The sequence below is a fragment of the Rhinopithecus bieti genome, unplaced genomic scaffold (assembly GCF_001698545.2).
Source record: "Rhinopithecus bieti isolate Rb0 unplaced genomic scaffold, ASM169854v2 scaffold_841, whole genome shotgun sequence".
NCBI classification, from domain to species: domain Eukaryota; kingdom Metazoa; phylum Chordata; class Mammalia; order Primates; family Cercopithecidae; genus Rhinopithecus; species Rhinopithecus bieti.
Window position 1 is genome coordinate 325568 of NW_016803191.1, and position 27137 is coordinate 352704.

Genomic DNA, 27137 nt, shown 5'->3' on the forward strand with positions numbered 1-27137 from the left:
AAAGGAAAAGAAAAATGAGTTTCTTACCACTGTTGCCATTCAGTACTGCTGAAGCCAAGGTTCATTTCTCTAGGCATTCAATTATACAGTTGTTAAGAAAAGCACTCATAGAAAGGTAAGTAGCTTGTCAATCTTCTTTGGTAAACGAAGAAAGAGAAAGAGTACAAAAAAATAGCAAAGCTGCCATTACAACACACCAAGCTAACTAATTAATTTTCTCTATAGGAATTACATTCTCTCTCACACAGAATGATGGTGACTTTTTTAAAAAGTATTTCTTCTCCTAACCCACCTGAAGCACCCCTATTAACTAACAAAAGAAAAGTAAGCAACTCTGAAATTTGATAAACAAAACTCAGGTAATAAACAGAAGAACTTAAGGGACGGTGGAAGAGGCATATACCATTTCTAACATCCATTAAACCCCAGTTTCTGATGAAGACATGGTCTTGGAGACAGCCCCTCTGCTCTAGCAACCTCTCACCAAAAAAAAAAAAAGAGGCAGTGAAATTCAAAAATAGACTTTTCCTAAAACTACCGATAGTAACCTGCAAAAAAGTTCAAATAAATCATCTCTTTTGCCCGCTATAAATACCACCAAAACAGCAGATCTTCTTTTATGTATGTGTGCATGTGCACACACCTGTCTCAAGAGGAGTGGTAAATAAAGAGAAATATAATCAGGCCAAGGTTATTTTAAACAGGAAGAAGAAAATGAATTCTAATCCATTTTAGGTGGTATACAGCAAACTAAATGAAAATCGGGAGAGACCGAATTTTAAAAGTAAGTTATCCTTTCTAAACACAAATTGCAATCTATTTGCATGCAGATCCTATTACATCCTTGAACAACCTCCTACCTAGAGAAACCAAACAATAGCTCTGATGTACACTAATTAACCCAACAGTTCCAAAATTGTCTCTTTAAGTACTTACTCAAGTGGTGATATTGTAAATATAATTTACAGTGCTTTGTATCTATAGGAACTCAGAAAATATTAGCCAGTTCACTGACCGGAAAAATCCAAAGACTGCTTTTTTTTTTGGCATTTCACCATGGGTCTTGATTAGACAAGGAATTGACAGTCTAAGTTAAAGCAACTACAGCTTTGAAGGGATATCATACATATCCAAATGAAGATGCTAATTTCTCGTTACCCTTAAAATATCAATAGAACTAAAATACAAATGGAAAAAAATTAAAATTCTAGCTATATATGTGCTCTGCATTTAGTTTCATTAATTTACTATTTAACGAATCCCTCTAACCATTTACTATTAAAGCAGAAGGAAGAAACATACAAACACCTGAAAAGCATGAACTTCAAATTCATGACACTATTTTTTTTCCCCTTCTACACTGAACAGACTGGTATATATATTATAGTACAGTGCTTTGGCTCCCCCAAATGACACTTCTAGAGCATCATAAGCCTGTGTCAGAGGGAAAAAAAAAAACTAAAAAACAGTGGCAAATACAACTGGGTTCCTTGCAGCCCATTTTCACTGGAAGAAATGTGTCAGATTCAAGATTCAGTATAAGTATCATCACCTTTCATTTACCCCACTCTAATTAAAGAAAAACACTATGTATTCAACCAAGAGTAAGAGTAAAGTCTGCATCTTAGAGGATGTCAAGAAAAGTGAGCGCTTTAATAGGCCAGGCGTGGTGGCTCACACCAGTAATCCCAGCACTTTGGGAGGCTGAAGCAGACGGATCATGAGCTCAGGAGTTTGAAACCAGCCTGGCCAACATGGTGAAACCCCATCTCTACTAAAAATACAAAAATTAGCCGGGTATGGTGGCGGGCACCTGTAATCTCAGCTACTGAGGAGCCTGAGGGAGGAGAATTGCTTGAACCTGGGAGGCAGAGGATGCAGTGAGCCGAGAACGCGCCGCTGCACTCCAGACTAGGCAACAGAGCAAGACTCCGGCTCAAAAAAAAAAAAAAAAAAAGGAAAAGAAAAGAAAAGTGAGCACTTTAAATAAAAACACCCAAACATGAATTACATATTTATCACAAAAAATTAGTTCCAAGATTATAACTAACCACACCTACAAAAACCAAACAGTTTTAACTTGAGAAATAAAAATATCACTGCTAATAAGATCACTTGTTTAATCTTAAACATTCAATATAACCTCTAGAATCACAAATTTTAGAATCAGTTCATTTTTATGTGCATAACCAAAGTACTTAATAAACAATAAGATAGCTAACCTTTAATGAGTATTTACTATATGCCTGCCAAGCCCTATGCAATTTACATAGATGATTCAATTCAACTTCACAACAGTTCTATTAAGGAGATACTATAATTTTCCTCATTTTATAGAAGAAAATGAGGCACTGAAATGGTCAGTAACTTACACAGGGTCATGAGAAATCTACTGTAAGATTAATTTTCCCAGATCTTCTCATTCATCCTCTCTCCCTTAGCAAGCTTCGTTTTCACAGTTGCAAATACTATTTTCTATGGTATTTTGATTATATACTTTCAACCACCACCTCCTGAACTCAACCTAACATTTTGAACTGTCCACTGTCTATCTCCAGTGGCCCACAGCACTCACAAGCAATATTTTCACACCAAATATACTATCCTAACCGTAAAACATACTCCTTTTTTTACATTCACTATTATTACTAACATTACATTACTCTTGTCCTCTATACCAGATGGCTTAGAGTCATCTTCACCGCACATTCCATTAGCCATCAAGTCTTTAGGCTATTTCTATAATGTCTACCACATCTGCCCACTTCTTTCCATTCTCACAGCTACTAATATAGTTCAGACCCTCATTCAGTCTTTCGTTTGGTCACTCACTATTCGCTCAACAAATAATTCTCTTTATCATTAACCTGGACACTGGCAATATCCAAGAGGTCTCTATCATAAGTCTCAACATTCAACAGGTTGAGCATCCCAAACCTGAAAATACAGAATCCAAAGTGCTCCAAAATCTAAAACTTTTTAAGCATCAACATGACACTCAGATTAAATGCTCACTGGAGCATTTCAGATTTTCAGATGCTCAATCATTAAGTATATAAGATAAACTTTCCAAAATCTGAAAAAAAATCAAAATCCAAAACACGTCTGATCCCAAGCATTTTAGATAAGGGGTACTCAGTCTGTAATTAACTATTTTGGTGACCTTATATCTCAACCTGGGTCTCAATTCCCCAATCCTTTATTTACTCAGCTGTTGCAGTTCTCTTCATCATACTAGATTATAACATGTCACCCTGATCCTCAAAAACCTTCCACAATTCCTTCCTGTCCTCCTATCTTGCTAGTCGCATCTTCTACTCCTTCCCATGACAAACTTCTTTTTTGCAAAAATGTAAAACCAGAATCAAGATTAATGTGGAAAATACATGAGCACATTTCCTTGAAATAAAAAAAGGAGATGGTATCATTAAAATAATGCTAAATAAACAGAATATATGACATCTAGGAAACGTCCATAAAAGTAGAGGTTATACTATGGTTAGAAAAAATGAGATGATGAGCCTATGTCTGTGTTCAAGTTGGAAAGGGAAAAAAGAACCACGTGGCACTGAGGAACCATTGCACTAAGACTGCTGTTGCTGGAAAAAAGAAGGAACTGAAGTTCATCTATCACCAGCTGGTCCTCAGAACACAGCTCTAGCAGCCACTTAGCCTTCTCAAAGAAGCAAGGGAAACAGATCACCCTGACCAACTCATCTCATCCCAAATCACCCCTACACCTCCCCTGAGGTTTATTTTGAGGTTTATTTATCTTCAAGGCCTGCAGATTGACAAGTTAAATTTCAGTGGTCCCTTCATCCAAAGGCAAAGTTTTCTCAGTGATTTATGATTTGTAAAATTTCTCTATGGTTTTCTTTACACTAACATCATCAAAACATAAATAAATAAATAAAATTAATTTTGAAAATTAGAATTCTTTTGATTAGAATTCCTTAAGACTGGCTATTTTAAGTCATAATCATAAGGTTCCATACAAAAGTGATCCAAAGACCACAAACCTCACTATATCAACAGCACAAGCTCAGGAAAAAGGCACCTTCACTATATGTTCTATGAAGAACTCTCCAGGGGAAATAGAAAGAACTGAATATCCCACCAAAAAATCTGTAAATAGACAGTCAGTCTTAATCCTTCCTATCTGAGAGGTTAGCTTGCCCTGTTCCACAGGGATTCTGGGAAGCTCTGCATTCACAAGAAATGAAGAGCTTTGAACTCTGTTTATGAAGGGGACCAAGAAATATTATTATTACTTTTGCTTTGGGCTCTTTCCTTCATCTGCTTTGCTAATAAGTTCTTAAGGGTACTGAAAGTAGGTTATATTGAAGGTTTAAGAAGATTGTTTTGTTTTACAAAAAATAGGAAAATATCCAGATATAACTTGAGTTATGAAAACAACGTGACTGCAATGATAGCTACTTTAGTATTAGCAAGCTAAACAATATCTTTTTTAAAAAAGAGAAAAGTGTTAAAAAAGAAAAGTAGAACTGTAAGCCAAAACTACTTTAAATCCTCCAAAAACACCAAAAAAATAAGAAATATGCTACAGTCAATGCTAATAATACTACAGGCAAGAATGTAACAGGATCATTCTTGAGAATCTGCAAAGCAAAGGAACACTAGTGGAACTAGGGGTTAACAATCTGATCAGACCCAATGCTTCTTTAAATATTTTAATACTTAAAATATGTTGCAATACTTGTATTACTATCCAAAAATAAAATTCACAATTTTTTAAAATCAATAGAATTCCATAACTAAATATATATAATATTTAAAAATTTAAAACAAAATAATAGTGGCATACAAAATTGATCAGATGCAGTGCACTAGACTATATGATCAAGTAGTTAGATACCATACCCGTCAGCAAAAACATCAAGAATAACCCATCTATCAATGCAGACTGACATGGTGTGTGCATTGGTGTTTCAAATACCACATCAGTGATGTACCTTGTCAAAAGTGAACTCAGAAACACTCAGAACAAAACAAAGCATTATCTTTCTCACCTCACAGGCTAGTTGTAGTCCAGGAACAATGAGGGTATACCAAAAACACGGGGGAAAAAATATTTTGTGTTGATTTCTAGAACAGTATTTAGTTCTAGATTCAGATAATTAGAAACAGTTTAGTTTTTTGGTTTCTGGGTTTCTGTTGTTGTTGCTCACATGAATATAAAAAGTCAAGAAAGAGGCCAGGTACAGTGTCTCATGCCTGTAATCCCAGCACTCTGGAAGGCTGAAGCAGGCAGATCATGAGGTCAAGAGATCAAGATCATCCTGGTGAAAACCGTGAAACCCCGTTTCTACTAAAAATACAAAAATTAGCTGGGCGTGGTGGCGCGCACCTATAGTCCCAGCTACTCGGAAGGCTGAGGCAGAGAATAGCTTGAACCCAGGAGGCAGAGGTTGCAGTGAGCCGTGATTGCGCTACTGCACTCCAGCTTGGCAACCGAGCAAGACTCTGTCTAAAAAAAAAAAAAAAAAAAATGGCAAGAAGGATGTGGGAAAATCTGTGGTGGTACAGAACTATTCAGTGCTCTGTAAGCGCACCAGCATCCTCATCTCCTGTCTGCTACACACCTGTTGTACTTGCCAATCATTGTTACAAACACCAAAAATACCGTAAAAATGCCCAAAATATCCAGCAGGGGTGACTATAGCCCCTATCGTCTAGAACTAGTGGACTGAACCAACAAGCCATCCTTGTGAAAGGCCCAGTTTGAAACAGTAGACTTTCCTCTATGGCATCTCTCTTGCGAGATAGTAAAAAAACCAACTCAAGTCCATAACTTTTCTTTTCCTGGCCTATTAAAATAATGACTCCCACTTCAAGTACAAAATCTACTGCCTGATAAATTTAATTTAAAACTTTAAAATATATTTTAATCTACTGCGTGGATTTTGATTTACACTGATCTTTGAATATTATACATGAGTCAATCGTTGAATTAAATATACAATGTGATCTGAAAATGTTTTAAAAGATAAAAGGTAGCAGAGAAGAAAACAAAAGGGCATAGAAAACCACGGGCTAGAAAACAAACCCCTCAAGGACTAAGTTGTGTGAATATAATGTTTTCCCTAGAGATGGCACATATTATACTGAGAAAGCTACCAATGGTATATTTAATATATTCGGTTTCCATTCCTGCCAACAACTGTCAGCTAAAATGAAACATCTCAGTAAAATTATAGTTAATGCTTTAATTTCCTACATTAATGTAAATCTCTAAACTCACACCTGTGTTTGTATAGCACTTTTGATGGGCCCTGTCACCTTAAATGTCAGCATCTATTTCACTTCCTTTTGATAGTTAAGCTGTGAAGAAATCTACTCATATATTTAGTAACATGCTTTGTGATGTGTACATCTCTAAATATTTAGAAGACTAATTTTAAGGAAAGTTACTTAACCTCTCTGAACTTCAGTTTCCTAATGGAGCTGTTGTGAGGATTAAATTACATAAACCTGGCTGGTCACAGTGACTCACACCTGTAATTCCAGCACTATGGGAGGCCAAGGTGCAAGGATCACTTGAGGCCAGAAGTTCAACACCAGCCTAGGCAACACAGTAAGAACTTATTTCTATAAAAGAAAAAGAAAAAATTAGCCAGGCATGGTGGCATGCGCCTGTATTCCCAGCTACTTGGGAGGCTGAGGTGGGAGGACCACTTGAGCCCAACAGTTCAAGGCTGCAGCGAGGTGTGATCACGCCACTGCACTCCAGCCTAGGCAACAGAGCAAAACTGTCTCTATCATAGAAGAAGAAGTTAAATTTATATAACTCAGTAAAGCATTTACCAAAGTGCCTGGCACTCAATAAACACATTACAAATGTTAGCTATTAGTGATAATCTCTCCTCAGGCTCCTTACATCACTAGACAGATCTAAACCTTAATAAGTCCACTACTTATACAGTCATCAATAAATACTCCTTCTTTAGAAAACAAGGACCTCATGCAAGTCTGGAAACAGTCCTCTGAGTTTTCTAATATTCATATAGAAGCCTTACTCCTTGGACCAACTAAAGGGAACTGGAATATATTTGGCTATTAAGCTCCATGATAACAGAAGGATTGTCCTGGAATGGGGAGAGCACACTTTGACCAGAGACGAACAGGAAACAAAGCCAGACAGGAGGCAGGTATCAATAGCTGAAGTATAGCACAAGGTATTTGAAAGTCATGGAGACAAACAAACAGAAGCAAGTAGTGAATAAATGGAGACAAGTCCAGAGTAGGGGTATTACCTGTGCTGTTGTCCTTCGTATGCCTTCAGAGGGGTGGGAGTAGCAGAATGGATATATTCACAGGGCCTGGGCCAAATGGATTTGTTACGCAACTACTTCCTCCTGCCTTTGTAACTCAGATTAAGTCACTCACAGATTGAGAACACAAAATGATTATCTTTACAACTCCATTAGCCCTCCACATCCCTGGTTCTTATTCTCATCCAAAAGACCTAGGATAAGGCAATCTGACCTAGACTCTGAACTAGACCATGACACAAGACTTCAGCCAAAAAGAATTAAATTTTCAGGGAACTTGGAGGAAAAAAGGTTATAAAGATTATGGAATTTTAAAAAATGTATACATGGCCGGGTGTGGTGGCTCACGCCTGTAATCCCAACACTTTGGGAGGCTGAGGTGGGCGGATCACAAGGTCAGGAGTTCAAGACCAGCCTGGGCAATGTGGTGAAACCCCATCTCTACCAAAAATACAAAAATTAGCCAGGCATGGTGGTGGGCACCTGTAATCCCAGCTACTCGGGAGGCTGAGGCAGGAGAATCACTTGAACCTGGCAGGCAGAGGTTGCAGTGAGCCGAGATCACGCCATTGGACTCCAGCCTGGGTGACAGAGCAAGACTCCATCTCAAAAAAAAAAAGTATACATTTATTTTGCTCAGTATCTTTTTTCAGAATACCTTCAGAAAACATGAGTAACACTGTCAAAAGACTCTAGTAGAGCAAGAGCAACTCCATCTTGAATAGAGGCTGGATAAAATGAGGCTCACACTTGATAGGCTGCATTCCCAGGAGGTTAGGCATTCTCAGGCACAGGAGATAAGGGGTCGGCAAGACTGCTTACGACAAGACACAGGTCCTAAAGACCCTGCTGATAAAACAGGATGCATTAAAGTAGCCGGCCAAAAACCCAGCAAAACCAAGATGGACACAAAACTGACCTCTGGTCATCCTTACTGCTCACTATATGCTAATTATAATGCATTAGCATTCTAAAACATACTCCCACCAGCACCAGTACAGTTTACAAATGCCATGGCAACATCCAAAAATTATCCTATATAGTCTAAAAAGGGGAGGAACCCAGAGTTCGGGAATTGTCCATCCCTTCCCTAGAAAACTCATGAATAATCCACCTCTTATTTAGCATATGATCAAGAAATAACCTTAAAAATAGCCAACCAGCAGCCTGTGGTGCTACTCTGCCTATGCAGTAGCCATTCTTTTGTTTCTTTACTTGCTTAATAAACTTGCTTTCACTTTACTCTATGGACTCACACCGAATTCTTTCTTGTACAAGATCCAAGAACCCTCTCTTCGTGTCTGGATCGGAACCCCTTTCTGGAAACCACATTCCCTAATGTAAATGTTAAATTACAGAGAATATTTAACACTGGAAATGATATTTAGTGTAATTAGTTTCATTCTTTGAGGATATAAATATATATGTATGTATATATACATATCAGCCGGGCATGGTGGCGTGTGCCTGCAATTCCAGCTATTAGGGAGGCTGAGGCAGGAGAATCCCTTGAACCCAGGAGGCGAAGGTTGCAGTGAGCCAAGATCACATCACTGCACTCGAGCCTGGGCAACAGAGTGAAACCCTGTCTCAAAAAAAAAATTAATAAAATTAAGATAGATACATATCATTACAAAACAAATAGGACATAGCTCTGTGTGGGGGAAACTTCAGCTAATTTAAAGACATACTTTTTTTTCAAGGGCAAAAGTTATAGGCATGGAAAGCCATCAACAATAAGAATATAAAGAGTTCTATATTCAAAAGCTATATGAAAACTTTAAAAAAGAGAAATGACTTTCACAAGTCATTTTGGAAATTTCTGCATATGTTAATTTTAGCCTTCAAGGGTAATTCAGCTTGAAGTTTCACATTTAGCCATAGCATCTCTCGGCTTAAACCATATTATCATGAGCAGAATCTAATTTTGTAGGTTGATTAGAAAAATCCAAATTCTGTGAACTCTAAAATATTGCCACTAAGACCATCTGCCATGGTGTATTTTTACAACTATATGCATAATAGTTAGGCCTCAACTAACTAGAAAACTCAATAAACGTTTCTCCATTCTCCAAATATAAAATGTATCGATATTTTACTGTAACTGCCCAATAAATATACATAAAATAATACAAGGTTGGCTTCCATAATTATTTGACGCCAAAAACCACTATGAGAACAAAAGTATTATACTTGTAGTGTTTAACTTTAAAAAGGAAGCCCTATGTTAATGCCTTCATTTAAATCATTTTGAAAGGTAAAGGTATGCAATTGTAACAGAAATACACAGTGCTCTTTCTAAATCAACTTTCCTAGAAACAGAACAAATAAGTTTGCAAAGTAGCATAATCCCTCAAATCTAGCTCAATAGAAAAGCTCATTTCATATACAACATATACCTATTATCTAATATTTAACCTTGAAAAAAATAAGTACTCAATTTTACTATACTCATCTTAAAGATGTCTAGTGTTCATGAAACAGAATTGAGACAAATCTTTTGAATTCAGCCAGTATTTTCTCTAGACACTAAACATTCACTCAACACTCAGAAAGTACCCTGCCTGGGACTGTCAATCTTGCCTACTTCACAGCCTTGGAACATAAAACAGTTCATTTCTCTATTCAGAAGTTATGTTGACCCTTGGCAAAGACTCTCTCCTTGACCTAACTCCTGTCAAGCTCCTGAAACCTCTTCTTGATAAGGCCTGCTAATTCCGTTTCAGTGAGAATCCTGCTAAGTAAGTTTAGGGAAAATCTCCCACCCTTGGTCTGACCATCTTTAATATCTTATGATCCTGGTCTACCTTCAGGAAAATTCCTTAGGTCACTTTACTACCTCTTAATAATTTTCCATCCACCCTGACCCCTGCCCCAAATCCCTACCTATCCTATCATATTCCAACTCGAGCTTATCTCTCTCCCCTACTACAAAAATCCATTATAGTACCCCTTTGAATAAATTCTTCCTTACTGTCTTTAAAAAATGACATGAATAATTTTTTTTTCTTTAACACTCTTCATCTGATTATTAATCCCGTTCCTCCTAATTCCTTTTAGGTCTGTAATTTCCACTAAGAGTGTTTGAGAGTGTATGTTTTACCATCCCACTTCACTCTTCTTCAGGCTCCATTTTCACTCCTGTCATAGTCAATAGCTTGCCAGAAGCCCTGTGGAAAGCTTCCAGGCTTATCAAACACATGTGTTCTTTAGCCTGTTCTGCTGTTACATCTGTGTGTCCTGTCTTAGCTGTCCCAGACTCCTTATTGGCTGTAGTTTATTCTATGTCAAAAGATATAAAAAGGTACACACAGCTCTCTATTTTGCAGGCATCACACGAAAATTGCTTTGCAACTTATTAATAGGCTTACAATAACTTGAGACCCAAGAGGGTAGGTATAAAGACAGTCATGTATATCAATGTATGGGATATTCATATTTTATATAATAGAAATGGAGTAGGCCATGATAATGAATACACATTCAAAACGAACTACGACAAACCAAACGATACCAATAAACAATAAAAACAATACAGTAAGGGCCAAAAATGATCAAAAAACTATGACAATTTAAGGTCAACTTGCTGTATCTCAGAAATAAAAACAGAATACTAAAAGTATTTTAAAATTTAATACACCTAAAACTATTAAATCAATGTAAACTCAATGTTCCAATGTTAACTGGAGAAAAGCCTCCAAAGGCTCCTAATAAATTCATAACTGACATTTTCAATAACAAATGACAAATTAAACTTGAATTCATCCTCACTGAAAAGTAATCACCAACCAAGAATGACATGAAATAATTTTCTAAGATAAAAGAAATTAAGGGCCTTTAAAGCAAAAGGATAAGAAACAACTTTTAACTTGTTAGGCTCAGGATAAGAAAAACTACTTTATAATAAACAAAAGAGAATTCGAAGTTTTATGTTTACTTGTTTTCAGTGAAACCAGGGACAATGAGGTTACCAACTTCACTTGCCTCTTCACCTAAAAGTCCCTCACTTCCCTGAACATCAGATGGCAGCTGAACACTAGGTCTTTTTAATATGAAGTAGAGTCATCATTTGTGACACACAGAATATTCTTCCACATATTTAAGAATGCTCATTTTCGGCCGGGCGCGGTGGCTCAAGCCTGTAATTCCAGCACTTTGGGAGGCCGAGACGGGCGGATCACGAGGTCAGGAGATCGAGACCATCCTGGCTAACATGGTGAAACCCCGTCTCTACTAAAAAATACAAAAAAAAAAAAAAAAACTAGCCGGGCGAGGGGGGGGGCGCCTGTAGTCCCAGCTACTTGGGAGGCTGAGGCAGGAGAATGGCGTAAACCCGGGAGGCGGAGCTTGCAGTGAGCTGAGATCCGGCCACTGCGCTCCAGCCTGGACGACAGAGTGAGACTCCGTCTCAACAACAAAAAAAAAAAAAAAAATGCTCATTTTCACTGTACCTGCCATTCTGTAGTACTCTAATGAAAAGCATCCTGCCATTAGACCCACTGGTATTGCAAAGCCAATAAAAAATATTTCCTGACTGTCTTAAGAAGGTTTTAAAAAGCATCCAAGTAAATTATAAGCTGCTGTCAGACTCTACACTGCAACAGCACAGAAACTCTTTGTCTGTAAGGCTGACAGCTGCCAAAGCCTGACCTTTCCCTAACTGGCCAACTGAAGAAACATTAATAGAATCTGTTTAACCTTACCCATTCACCTTTAATGTGACCAAGGTTAAGTCAATCAACTCAGCAATGGGAGATGCAAAATACTCCCCATGGACAGCAATATTTACTCATTGAAACTCCTTAAAAATTTCAGATTTAAAATCCGATTTATTTACATATAGGTCAAAGAATGAAAATATCAGTGTTTCCTTTTGAACACTTCATATTAAGGCTTCCTATGCCATGTCATAAGGATTCAGAATCTACTATCCACCAGAAACCCAGTATAGACTAAAAAAGTATCAATGCACTGCCCAAGTCAGTAATAGAACACCAGAAATTAATGATCCCTTTCTATGTACATATTTCTCATCGAAGGACGCATAATACAACTTAGGTATAACACTGCATCCCCTCCTAAGGTAAAAATGTATTTATTTTACAGAAGTAGATCAACATAAAAGCAATTGCAGCAGCATTAAGGAAACCGAAAAGACAGAGAAATGCACACAAACACAGCACACAAGCATTTTAAGTCCAGGATGACTCGTACATGTGTGCCAACAATCCAGCTTCTGTGACAAACCAAGATGGCCCCGTGGCTACCCACTCCCTTCTGTTTCTTTCCACCTCAACTTAGGCAGCAGCACCTGACTTAGGCAGCAGGTCACACATCAGACACCACCACATGCAACAAATGCTAGTAACTTTTGCTCAGACCTTGCTTTGCCATGAGTCTAAAAGCATCACTGATACCTGATGAGGTATAATAGTTTTCAAATGCAAACTAAATATTCTAACCAAAGTATACATGTTCCTATTAATAAAATGGTAAAAGTTGGGAAAGCCTACAATGAAATGGGAAGAGCTTACAGAGACCTGGGGACAAGCTAATCAACAGCACCTGAATTCAAGTGCCTTCATTACCAGTATCAGATGCCATGGGAGAGTCCATGAAAAAGAGGGGAAAACGTCTCTGCCTGGAAAGTGACTGCAGACTATCACGGGAATGGTTACTCTGTCAAGCCCTCTGCAATACTTTGTTACTCTATCTTCCATGAATCCCCGTCAGCCACAAATACTTGATCAAGTTTTACATTCTATGGTTTATATTTCAAAAACATAATGCATAATGTTTTCTAAACTCTATACTAACCTCCACCCACATTCTGATAAACACCCTAGGAGGACTACCTCTCCATCCTATCCCCCGACTGCAAATCACTAGGAGGACTACCTCTCCATCCTATCCCCCGACTGCAAATCACTAAACTAGAAAAACTAAAACAGTCACACAGGAAGCCAAAGTTACTGCTCCCTTTAGAAGCTGTATAAGACCAACCTGGGATGTACAAATATGGATATCAATCATCCCTTCAGCCAGTCTTTCAAGTTTATCCGTATTTATGCATCTTACTTTAATGAACAGGTTTATTATAATGCATCTCAAATGACTAGCAAAATGAAACAGGATATAAATTTATAAATAAAATATGGCAAACAGACTAGAAGCAACTAGAGTAATTTTAAACATCAACACTCTTGTTAAAACTGCACACATGTCCCATAAATTCCTGTTTCCTAAAACAAAAAGACTCAAAATCAGTTTTTTTTAATTGCAGTAAAAACACATCAAGCTAATTGACTCCAAACTTCTTCACAATACAGGCATATGTTGTTTCTGTATCCTCTATAATATTACTACCTAGCGTATATGCCATGCACAGTACTAAGCACTCTATACACACTACCTCATTTAAACCTCACAAATCTGTGAGGTGGAAATCATTATTATCCTCTTACTTCTTTGAGAGACAGGGTCTTGCTCTGCAGCCCAGGGTGGGCTACAGATCTTAGTACACTGTAGCCTCCAACACCTGGGCTCAAGTAATCATCCTACTTCAGCCTCCCAAGTAGCTGGATTACAGGTGTGCACCACTACACCCTGCTATTTTTTATTTTTTGTAGAAATGAAAAACAATATGGAAGTTCCTCAAAAAATTAAAAATAGAACCACCATATGTTCCAGCAAAATCTATTACTGGGTATGTATCTGAAGGAAATGAAATCAGTATGCCGAAGACATCTGCACACCCATATTTACTGCAGCACTAATCACAACAGCCAAGATATGGAATTAACCTCAGTGTCCATCAATAGATACATGGATTTTTTTTAATGCGATATATATACATAATGGAATAATATTCAGTCATAAAAAAAATGAAAATCCTACCACCTTCAACATCATGAATGAAACAGGGATATTACGTTAAGTAAAAAAAGCCAGGCACAGAAAGACAAATATGTCAGATCTCATTCATATGTGGAATCTAAAAAAGTTGATCTCATAGAAATAGAGAGTAAAATAGTGATTACCAGCAGCTGGGGTGGTTAGGGAGGAAAAGGGGTTAGAGAGATGTTTGTCAAAGGACGCATAATCACAAGAGTATTAAGTTCAAGAGATCCATTGTACAACACGATGACTATAGTTAATGACAACAAATTGTATTGTTGAAAAACGCTGAGAGTGGATATTAAGTATCCTCACCACAAAAATAACTATGTTGATGTAATACACTTGTTAATTAGCTAAATGTAATCATTCCACAATGTATACTTTGAAATATATTTTACACAGTGAATACATACAATTTTATATGTCAATTTTTAAGTAAATTTAACAGAAAAAAATTAAACACAGGTGGGAAAAATAAATAAACAGAAAATTGAGAAACCAGTTGGTGAAAGTTCCCAGAAAATAAAATAAAAAGACAAAGATTGACTGTCAGGACAGAAAAGAAAATAAGAGTACCAATTCAGAAGATATAAATTCCAACAAACAAGAGATTATAAAGACATAACATAGAAAATAGAAGAAAGAAATTATTAAAGTAATAATAAAAAGAGATTTCCTAACTGAAGAATCAAATCTTCAGATTAAAAGAGCCTACCAAGTTCCCATCCCAAAAAAGTGAAAAAAGATGCAGACATCACCATGAAAGTTCACTACACAAGGGAGTGGGATTGGCAAAGGACACAAAGTTACATGCAAAGAATAAGAAGTCGAAATGAAATCAGGCTTCTCAAGAGCAACTCTAGAAGCTAAAAGGTTCAGCAAGCAATATCTCCAAAATGTCAATGAGAAATATTCCCAACATACAGGTATTTGCCTGTATACCAAGGCAAATTACACTCAAGTTTGACAGTTTAATAAATACATTTTTCATACAATCTAGAACACAAAAAGTTTACCTCTGTTAATATATTATGAAATAATTTGTATGACCACACTAGCACAATGGCAGGGGGTAGGGAACAGAGCATATGGGAACAAAAGTTTGTACACTATTGAAATTAACTTAATGCTAATCCCAATTAGATTGTTTTAAAATAAAATATAATTGTAATTCTAAGGGAAACCACTAAGAAAATAACTCAAAAAATATAGCAAAATAAACAGCTAGAGAATTAAAATAGTACACTAGAAAGTACCAATTTAACACAAAGAAGGCAGTGATGGAGAAACAGAGAAACAAAAAAACCTTAAGACGTAGGAAACACATAGATGGCACATGGAAATCCTAAGTTATCAGTAATTAAACATAAATGGATAAAACAATCCATGCAAAAGTCAGAGATTTCCAAAATGAATAAAAAATAAAAGAATATGATCCAACTATATGATATCTACAACAAACACACTTTAGATTCAAACACACGTAAAGGATGAAAATAAAAAGAAGAGAAAAAGACATATCACGTAAACAACAACCATAAAAGATCTGGAATGGCTATGCTAATATCAAACAAAACAGACCTTAAAACAACAACAAAAAAAGGTTGCTAGAAAGGAACACTTCATGATGATAAAAGGGTCAACCCATCAAGAAGATTTAACAATTATAAACATACATGCACCTAACAAGAGAGCCCCAAAATAAATGAAGCAAAAACTGACAGAATTAAAGATAATAAATAGGCAGGGCACAGTGGCTCACGCCTGTAATCCCAGCACTTTGGGAGGCTGAGGTGGGCAGATCATGAGGTCAGGAGATGGAGACCATCTTGGCTAACCCAGTGAAACCCCGTCTCTACTAAAAATACCAAAAATGATGAAAATGTTCTAAAATTACATAGTGGTGTTAGTTGTACAATCTGTAATTACACTAAAAACCAATGAATTATACATTGTAAAAGGGGGCATGTCAAGATTTGTGAATTGTAGCTCAATAAATCTATTATTTAAAAAACTATATGTGACAATGCGTTGAGACACTCTAGAACTGGGGTCTCCAACTCTCAGGCCGCAATACCAGCACCAGTCCATGGCCCGCTAGGACCAGGCTGCACAGGAGGTGACCAGTGAGTAAGCATTACCACCTGAGCTCCACTTCCTGTCAGATTAGTGGAGACATTGGATTCTTATAGGAGTGCGAACCCTACTATGAGCTGCACATATGATGGATCTAAGATGTGCATTCCTTATGAGAATCTAATGCCTGATGATCTGAGGCGGAACAGTTCATCCCAAAACTATCCACATCCCTCCCCGCCCTGCCATCTCAGTCCGTGGAAAAATTGTCTTCCATGAAACCAGTCCCTGGTGCCAAAAAGGTTGGAGATAGCTGCTCTAGAATAAATAATACACCTTCTCAAGGACACTTCTCTCTATAACCTACTAAAAATCAGTAATTTCAACAAAAGCAAAAAATAAACTATTTCTAATATGAATGGATAAATTAACTGTAATTGATAATTGCAATAATGGACTTCACCAAGGATAAACGTTAAAAACAAAATGGAAGATGCAATGGTTTTGGTTCAGACGGTACCATGCATAACATCTGTGTATGCAAAGGTAGATGTGACTTAGAAACCTCATGAAGCAAATGAAAGAAACTATAGAAACTGCCTCCCTAGCATATATTCAATACTAAACATCTACAAAATGTTTGTTCACTTCCCTTCACAGTCTCTTTTCCCTAACTCATATACTCCATAGTGTTCCTTGCTACAGTGGATATGTCTTCTACTTGTCAGACAGGACAATGTCTTTCACCTATTGCAACTTCTACTTTTTTACTTTATTTGGCTTCAAGCCATGCATTCCAACAACAAAACAGAGTCTCAGCCAGTCCTACTACCATCTGACTGCTCTAAAACTTTCAAAACAGAATTTTTCTACATTCCCATTGTGGCATATATCTACCTAAAAGACATAAATTCTAGGCCAGGCAGAGAGGCTCACACCTGTAATCCCAGCACTTTGGGAGACCGAGGCGGGGATATCACCTGAGGTCAGGGGTTTGAGACCAGCCTAGCCAACATGGCGAAACTACGTCTCTAAAAATACAAAAATTAGCCGGACATGGTGGCACACACCTGTAGTCCCAGCTACACAGGAGGCTGAGGCAGGAGAATCGTTTGAACCCAGGAGGTGGAGGTTGCAGTGAGCCGAGATCACGCCACTGCCTTCCAACCTGGATGACAGAGTGAGGCTCCATCTCAAAAAAAAAAAAAAAAGACATAAATTCTTCCAATACTTATCCCTGTTAAATAAGTCCCAAAGATCTCTTCTTTTTTATATAATTACAATGTGTAAATTATTCAGATTTATCTGCAAAACTATTCGGACAGATTTTACTCACAACTGACTTTTTGTTTTTTGGGTTTTTTTTTTGTTTGTTTGTTTTGTTTTTTTGAGATGGAGTCTTGCTCTGTTGTCCAGACTGGAATGCAGTGGCATGATCTCAGCCCATCACAACCTCCACCTCCCGGGTTCAAGCAATTTTCATGCCTTAGCCTCCTGACTAACTGGGATTACGGGCACGCAGCACCATGCCTGGCTAACTTTTGTATTTTTTATAGAGTGAGGGTTTCACCATGTTGGCCAGGATGGTCTCGAACTTTTGACCTCAAGTGATCTGCCCACCACAGACTCCCAAAGTGCTGGGATTAAAGGTGTGAGGTACCATGCCCCGCCTGACAATTGACTTTTAAATAAAGTATTACCTCCTCTAAATTTCACAACTATAAATAAGTAACCATCACTTGTCTAGTTTAACACATTATTAATTTCGAAATTTTTTGGCCAACAAAATTTTGGTTAAAGGTGAACCTTTATAAACTAAACCTTCTTGTGCTTTAATAAAGCACATATTTAACAGAGGAACTAAATGTGAGACTTTGTTATTAAGGAGCCCCTTTCCTTCTAGTCATAGAGAAGGAAAGACATATTGCTATCCAAAGCTATTAGCTACTGTTTCAGACAGGTACTTGGAGAATGTAAAGAGAATACACCACACATTAGTACCAGCACTTAAGACAGAAGGGAAAAATGAACGGTGAGAACAATTAGAAATAACTACAAAAATATACTTACAGCCTCAAACTGCAATTGGCTATCCTTTAAGAAATCCTGAATTTTATCCTTGGGTAAAATGCTGAATCTAAATCGAAGGAGATCCATTTCTTGTTGAATGAACCAGCGTCTAAGTTCTTCACTGAAATGAAGACAGAAAGCATGAGTACAAACTAAAAATCCAGTGCTTATTAAATCTAAGAAATGTTTATAAAACAATATTCAGACATAAGCAAGATGCCAGTGGACAGCAGTTAAAAACATGCAAGTCCTCTATCATGGTAAGGAGAATATCAATACCACATATCACAATCTTCTAGGCATGTGTTGGGTACAGGGTACAGGGGGTGTTAAAAATTAAAAGGATTAAATACAGAATGCTTTGAGCCTAGCTGCATTATTTTTAAATAACATAAAATACTTCATGCATTTAATGTAACTTCAAAATATTCATTTTATGTTAGAAAATAGGGGCTGGTATGGTGGCTCATGCCTGTAATCCCAGCATTTTGAGAGGTCAAGGCGGGCAGATCACCTGAGCCCAGAAGTTTGAGACCAGCCTGAGTAACTTGGTAAAATCCCATATCTACAAAAAACTTAGCCAGGCATGGTGGCATGTGCCTATAGTCCCAGCTTCTCAGGAGGCTGAGGAGGATCACCTGAGCCCACAGAGGTTGAGGCTGCAGTGAGCCAAGATGGCACCACTGTACTCCAGCCTAGGCAATGGCATGAGACCCTAGCTCAAAAAAAAAAAGAGAAAGAGAAAAAAAAAAAAAAAAGAAAATGGGGAAATGGGGCACTCCTTTGGCTTGAGGTGTCTTTATAAATGCCAAATAAAAGACACCAATTTTTTAAGGCAACTTTGATCAGATTAACTTTGCAAAGGAAACTTTGCTTATGGTTTTACAATTTATAATTTCACAAAATTTAATATGCACATGTATACCACAATATTTAAAAGCAATAAAATGTTCATTTATAAAGCAAATACTAAGGGGCGTTACTGTTATATAATAAAATAATTACCCTGCTGGATGCAAAATATGATTTCACATTTTTAGGAGGTTTTCACAGATTGTCAGCAACATATTTATTATATAAATTTCATAAACTACATATGCTTTTTTACAGAAGAAAAACTCTAGAACCAAAATTGGTAAGTAATTTACCAATTATTATCTTGGGATAGTAAGCAATTCAAGAGTCTCACTTGATAAGCCTATTAATTAAAAAAAAGACAGCCATAACTAAATTATGTGACCAAAATTAATGTGTGGGGAAAAACAGTTTTAAAAAAAGCAACTAACTTGACTACCTCTGGGTGGCACTATTAACTTAAAAAAACCAACTACCAAACAAAAATCTTAGATTTAACTGGTCCATAGAGCTCCAATTCCAAAAACCTGTATCAAATTCAAGTGTGGGTTTCATTAATTGTTTCTTATAAATATTATCTTTTTTTTGCAGGAAAAATATCAAAAGTCCTTCCTCCCAATAAAATCCTTTCCAATTTAAAATCTTAAATGAAGAGTCTCTCTCATAAACTTAAAAAGTGTTTCATCAGGCAAAATTTTGTGATAGAATTTTTTTCAGTATTTTTAAGTAAACAATTTGCTCCAATTTACTGTAACAGTGTTCAACCCCATGATCAACGGGTTCCTGATGTTATTCTGGGTTTTCCTATGTTCAGTACAACATATCAACTTACCACACACCAATTTATAACCCATGACACCAGATTTGACTGTGAGAATATAAACATATACTCACGACTGGCAATAAGCAAGCCGCAAAATAAAATGAGAAATATGATCTCTTCTTCGCGGTTCATATTCATCTTCTAAGTTTTCCTTAAAAATAATGACACATGAATAAAGTAAATGCATTAGAATGGTAAGAGGTATAAAGAAATATTAAGCTAGCCTGAGCCAATGGTAAAGTAAGTTTCAAAAACATTTCTTTTTTTAGAGATGGGGTCTCGCTCTATCACCCAGACTGGAGGGTAGTAGTCAATCACAGCTCACTGTAACTTCCAACTCCTGGGCTCAAGTGACCCTCCAGCCTCAACCTCCCAAAGAGCTGGGACTACAAGCGACACCACCATGCTCCGCTAATTTTTTATCTTTTGTGTAGATGGAGTCTCAATAGGTTGCCCAGGATGGTTACGAACTCCTGGTCTCAAGCAATCCTCCTACTCTACTCTCTCAAAGCAGTAGAATTACAGCCATGAGCCACCACACCCAGTCCCAAAACATTTCTTCTTCTTTTTTTTTTTTCTTTTTACTTTAAGTTCTGGCATACACATGCAGAACGTGCAGGTTTGTTACAATAGGTATACACGTGCTATGGTGGTTTGCTGCACCTATCAACCCATCATCTAGGTTTTAAGCCCCGCATGCATTAGGTATTTGTCCTAATGCTCTCTCTCCCCTTGCCCCAAACCCCCTGACAGGCCCTGGTGTGGGGTGTTCCCCTCCCTGTGGCCATGTGTTCTCATTGTCAAAACATTTCTTAATATGTTTTTCAGGGTAATTATCATTTACCTTAAGCTATCAATCACATGAAACCGAGAAGCAAACTAATCTCAACAAAACCTCTTGAGTTTGGACCCCACTATTTTCTTCCCACCAACCCCTCTCTTTTAATTTTCTTCTTATCCAGCCTATATCCAGGGTGCTCACCACTTCAACAACTTCTTACACCAACCTCAGCTTCTTTAATTTCAACCATTTTGCAAAACCTAGATTCTTAATCTACAACTACACTCTGCAGTCCTATTCTCAAAATGCTAAGAACCTCTGGAGAAAAAACACAACTATGGGAATTTGGAAAATATAATTTCATGGCCTATAATCTCAACTAGATCCTTGCCAATAGATCCAAAATAATAAGCGCAAACATGTCTTGAGCACTTACTAGGTACCAGGCATAAAAGTGCCCTAAACATTTTTAAGGCATGAACCCATTTAATCCTTTAAAAAAAAAAAAAAACCTACGAGGTAGGCACTACTATAATCTTATTTTACAGATAAGGAAACTGAGGCACAAAGAAGTTATGTAACTTGTTCAGGGTCACAAAGTTTGTTCAGAGTAAGCAGCAGTATTGAGATTTGACAAAAAATCATCTTCCTCACCTCTCAGAAAATCTTCAGTCTTCACCAGTTGTCCCAAGACCCCTACTACAGCACCTTTCCCTTCTCTCTGAACAGATGACTTCACCTACTTTACAGAAAATAAAGGCTACCAGGCAGACTCCTTCAGTCCCAAGCTTCCGCATACACATGTGTGTTGCCTTCCATCCATCTCTACAAAGCATCTCCTCTTCCTGGCATGTAAAGCTATATTAGTCCATTCTCATGCTGCTAATAAAGACGTACTCAAGACTGGGTAAACCCATAAAAGGAAAGAGGTTTAACTGACTCACAGTTCCCCAGGGCTGGGGAGACCTCAGGAAACTTACAATCGTGGCAGAGGGGGAAGCAAACATGTCCTTCTTCACATGGTGGCAGTAAAGAGAAGTGCTGAGCAAAACGGGGAAAAGTCCCTTATAAAACCATCAGATCTTGTGAGAACTCACTATCTAGAACAGCAGCATGGGGGTAACTGCCCCCATGATTCAATTACCTCCCACCGGGTCCCTCCCACAACACGTGGGGATTATGGGAACTACAATTCAAGATGAGATTTGGGTGAGGATACAGCCAAACCATATGAAAAGCTAATTCCTGCACCTAAACCCCGCAACCCATTTGCTTATGCCTCTTAAAGACCCTGACTTATCAAATGCTCTCTCAAAGTTTTATCTTCAAGCTCCCCTCTTCCCCATTCTATTCTAGATCTTCTGCTCAGCTTATAAACATGTTTAAGTATCTCCTGTCACATATGTACAAATGTGTGCTTGTATATCTTCTCTTTTCCCTAAAACAACCTCTATATTCTGCCCTATTTTTCTCTTTTCAGCTACACATTTTAAAAGAGTACATCTTCTATATCTACCTCTCCACCTTCCTTCTCCAACCACTGTCATTGTTCTGGTCTCTGCCCCTACCTACAAGGGCCCATCCAGTTGCTAAATCCAATGGACACTGTACAATTCATCTTACATGATCTATCTTAAGCTTCTGAAACTACTGTGGTTAAAAGCACCACCACAGAAACAAAATACCCAGATTCAAATCTTGGCTCCACCATTTACCATCTTATAAGCTTGGGCAAATTATTCAGTCTGTGAATAAATAGGCTGTATCTGTAAAAGAGGGATGATAATAATACCTACCTCATAAGATTGCTGTATGAATTACATACATGGACTAATACATGTAATGCACTTAGAACAAGGTCTGGTATATAGTAAACATACTATTAATATAAATATCTGCTGTTGTTATTCCCTATTATCACTATTAATATCATGATCATTATTATTGAAACTCTAGCCCTCCTTGGCTTCTATGACACTACTATCCTGGTTCATCTCCTACTTCTAAGAAAGCTCCTTTCCATTCTCCTTCCCAAACTCCTCCAATTCCACTTTACCTTCAATACTGGTATTCCTCATGTCTTTATTTCCACCATCATCTCTTCTCTCTCAAATATCTTCCTAGGGTGCTCTTACCTACTCCTGGTGATTCCAACCTTCTGCTAAATCTATACTCCCACCAGATGTCTTCCTGTATATTCAGATCTGTATATCCAATTGTCCACTAGACATCTCCACAGGCACCTCAAATTCATGTTAAGAACTAAACTCTACATCTTCCAAGACTTGCTTCTCCTCCTGTATATCACATCTCAAAATATTACCACCATCCACTAATTGTCCTAACTAGAAACCTGGGTGTCATTTATAACTCTTCTCTCTCCATTCCCCCTACAATCAGTCACTAAAACCTTTTGATCCTACCTTAATACTTCTTCAACCGGTCCCCTTCTCTCATTTAATTCAGACTCATCATTTCCAGGCTTCTAACTGGTTTCCCTCCTAACAGACATGACCCTGTCAATCTGCAGTTGACAGTCATCTTCACAATATGAAAATCTAACCACATCTGTCAACATGCAGCTCCACTATTACCTCTTCTGGAAAGCCATCCCAAACCTCCCCAATCTGAGCTGCATAATTATATATGTTTTTGGAGTTCCTGGAGCATGCATCTATAAACACAGTCATCGTCCTGTATTGCACAGGATACATTTGGCAATGTCTGGAAATATGTAGGGGTAGAAGCCAGAGATGCTACTGAGCATCCTACAATGCACAGGACAGTCCCTGCAACAAGGAATTATTAGACCCAAAATGATGTTAGTCCTGAGGTTGAGAAACCCTGCCATATTATAATCATCTGACTTCACATCACCCCTAATAAACTGAAGAATCTCCAGGCAGAGATCATTTTATAAAGACATTAGTCTTTATAAAAGCCCAGTGCCTAATATAATACCTTTCCCACAAGTGACACTTGATACATACATATATAGAAACTGAAGGAACTTTTTTTTCCGTTTTTACTTACTCTGTAGGAAAACTTGAGCTTTCGAAGCTCATTCTCCAACTTACTCTGGTATTGTTCAGTTCCTTTCACATAGCTCACTCCAAGATTTTCAACCGATTTTAACACTAAAAAAAAGAAAAAAGGTACAAATGCAAGATAATGTTTTAAAACTAAATCCAAGACAAAATCTATGGAGGGCAATTCCATAATTACTTGTTTATAGAATATGACAAGTAATTGCCAGTTTATTTCCTGTAACTACATTATATAAACTATATATGCTTATAAGATGATAATGTCCATCTATGTGCAGAAAATATCCATGTCTCATAGCATAATCTAATACCAGGGATTCTCAATCAGGGAAGAGGGATGGATGGTGAATAATCATTCCTGTACTGAGCTGCTGTTGCTGAGGAACAGAAAAGTATGTCAGTATGGGAAAAAAAACTAGGCACTCCTTGTTTGCATCCTTCATCTGTGAGCTGCCTGTTAGGCAGCAAGTGTCATTCACTTGGCATAGATTCAACAGGAAAAAAGCATCCCTTCCTTTCGTGATGAAGCCGAGGACAGGGCACAACAGTGAAGAACAAGGACCATCCAATCAGCCAAATGAACCATCCCGAACAGATGCTACATACTGTTCAAAGGTTCCTAAAGCATCTTATCAATCTTTCCTCAGATGAATTATTCTCTGGAGGCATTTTTGAAGTCAAGAATGAAGAACTTCTAATTGTCTCATGAACATAAACTCCATGTCCCACAGGTATGCATATCCAAATTAATTATCCTCCCCTCATTCCTACTCTTCTTCCTGCCATGCCCATCTCCATCAGCAGAGTTTCTATGCATGAGATCATCCAAGCAGGAACTTCAGCCACTCCACACCTGCTCCCTCACTCCTCATATCTAGTCACCAAATCCTATCCATGTTACCTCCTCAGTATCCCTTAACTCTCTCCCTTCCTAACATTGCCATTGTCACTATCATAGTTCAGGCCCTTATCATTTCACCTCAAGTGCCAAACCCAAGGGACACTTTTCAATCACCATCTTAATCCCTATGAAGTATCTGACACTGCTAAGCTTCCTAAAACCCTTTTCTCCCTTGTCTTCATTCTTTCATTCAACACACAGGCACTGAGTGTCTCCTCTCTATATTAGCAGTGCTTACCCTGCTCCTCTAAGAATGATTAACAGTGTCTCACCTTTCATTCTGATTTCCCCACAAGGATATCCTGGAACATAAACTCTGAAGACAACGCTAGTGCTTCTGTTTCAATTCATGTCTAGCCCATTCTTTTCTCTAGCAACACACTGAGGATTAAGTAGGCCCCCAGGACAATGGCCACATCCTTCTTACACCCCGATATCATATCATTAGAATGGCACAAACTGCCCTCCATACTCCTCCATCCACCCTGAATTCCTGAACTTGTTACTGTTACCTCAAATATGAAATTCTCTTTCATGCTCCAAGCCTTTGTATAGGCCATTATGTCAGCTTGGAAAAACTCTTCACTTCTTCTCTGCTGGAAAATTTCTACTCATTCTTCAAGGTCCAGATCACATTTCAACTTCTCTAAGAAGCTTATTTAATCAGACTAAGTCAGCCACTCCCACTTTGTTTCAACAGCACCACCATTTACTTCTAGAGCAGTTAAAATACTGAATTATGACTATTATTTTGGATGTCTGTCTCCCTGTACTAGAATACAACTTCAACAAAAAATAACATTATTCATCTCAAAATCCCTGACATCTAGAACATATGGCAGTCAATAATATGCACCGTACAATAAATAAATGAATGAGTACCAAACCCTCAACAAATATTTCTTGAATGGATTGCTGAATGAAGGAAATGAATTATCTCAATAAATATTTGTTGAATGGATTGCTGAATGAAGGAAATAAATTACCTTCATTCATTCTCACAAAGGGTAAGTAAGCTTCTCAAGAATATATACATTCTAATTTAAATAGTACTTACATTTAACTCTATCAATAGCCAAGTTTTCAAATTCTATTAAAGATATGTTTTCAGAAGGTGGCTGCAAGTAAAACTGAAGGCAATGAGGGTAGGAAGCATTCCTCTGGTCACCTGCCAACCTCGGCATCCTCCACTTTCTTTTGGAAAACTCCATCTTGGTCACCTTAGAAGAAAGTATATAAAAAGCATAAAATTATGGAAAATAAAGTTGAAAAAAAAACACGAAAAAATAATTACACAAACAGAAAAAAAAAATGGACTTGAAGGCATGCACAAAATGTTAGCAGTGGCAATTCCTGGGTGACGTCCTTCTTTCTTTTCCAGATTTTCTACAATACACCTATAATAATTTTGTAATGGGGGTGGAAGAGGCGCTAGAGCAGACACAGGTGGTGATCCTAATTTTCAGCAGCATGAAAGTCAGGTGATGTTGCCTGATCATTATAGGCCTGTGTGTCACTGCTCCTGGATCTTTACGATCCCAAGAGTTAATATAAGGTTTTACATGGTCTGCAATCCTGAACTTAGAGGAGAGTGCTGTAGGTTCTGGCTAAATGAGGGTCTTACTTGATGGACTGGTGCCAGTTACTCACTTCCTCTGTTAGGACTCTGGGAAACAGAACAACTGTCTTTCGGAACTCCTTTTCGGGACCATCCACAAGTGCCTTATAAAAGTTCCATCCCCAACACCCCTGCCCACTCCACTAGCAAACCTATCTGCCCCCAACTCCTCCCTGGTACCTGAGTGTCTGCCCCAACCAATCAGCCAATACCCACTACTCTCAACCCGCCAAGTCTGTCCTTCTGCTCCTTCTGCCTGCAAAGTGATCCGTCTCTCCTTTCTCTCGACTTGCAAGCCTCAACAACAGGATTGCTCTCTGTCCTAAATTCGCGGGAGTTTCCCTTACCTGCAAGAATTCAAAGTCGGGCAAACACAAACGCTGACAGCCACTGCTCCCGGGTGGCGGGAGAGTTCATATGAAACCGGAAGCGGAAGCGATTAGCACAGAAGGCCCGCCCTCCCCCACCTCCCCTTGGCTGGTTGGAGGGGGTTGCGCCTGGGGCTCTGGGCATGCTCAGTGAAGCGCGTCTGGGAGCTCAAGGCGTTTCGTCGACTTTGGCACCTTTAAAATGCTCGGATGTCAATGTTTTGAGGATTTCTTTTTTCCAGATTTTAAGATGAATTTCCCGTACGTAGAGTCGGTAGCTTTTAACGGTTGAAACTGGGGTGCTGAATGCTAGTGGCGAAAACTCCCACACGCCGAAAATTGAACCAATGTAACTTCGTTTGGGGACACTAACAAATATTCCGTATATTGAGGAGAATATGGCGCT

The 27137-nt window shown here is 38.0% G+C and overlaps 1 protein-coding gene across 1 annotated transcript in view; it reads right to left on the bottom strand.

Annotated features, from left to right (window-relative positions):
* PRIM2 (DNA primase subunit 2) overlaps nt 1-26793 on the bottom strand; it is a 313454-nt gene extending 286661 nt beyond the window's left edge. The window contains exons 1-5 of the mRNA XM_017868174.1: nt 26711-26793; nt 25803-25965; nt 23831-23934; nt 20088-20167; nt 18339-18459 (exon numbers count right to left, since the gene is read on the bottom strand). Of these exons, the coding sequence (XP_017723663.1) occupies nt 18339-18459; nt 20088-20167; nt 23831-23934; nt 25803-25956 (459 nt within the window). The 5' untranslated portion in view covers nt 25957-25965; nt 26711-26793. The remainder of the gene's footprint in view (nt 1-18338; nt 18460-20087; nt 20168-23830; nt 23935-25802; nt 25966-26710) is intronic.
* Between the last annotated feature and the right edge of the window lie 344 nt (nt 26794-27137).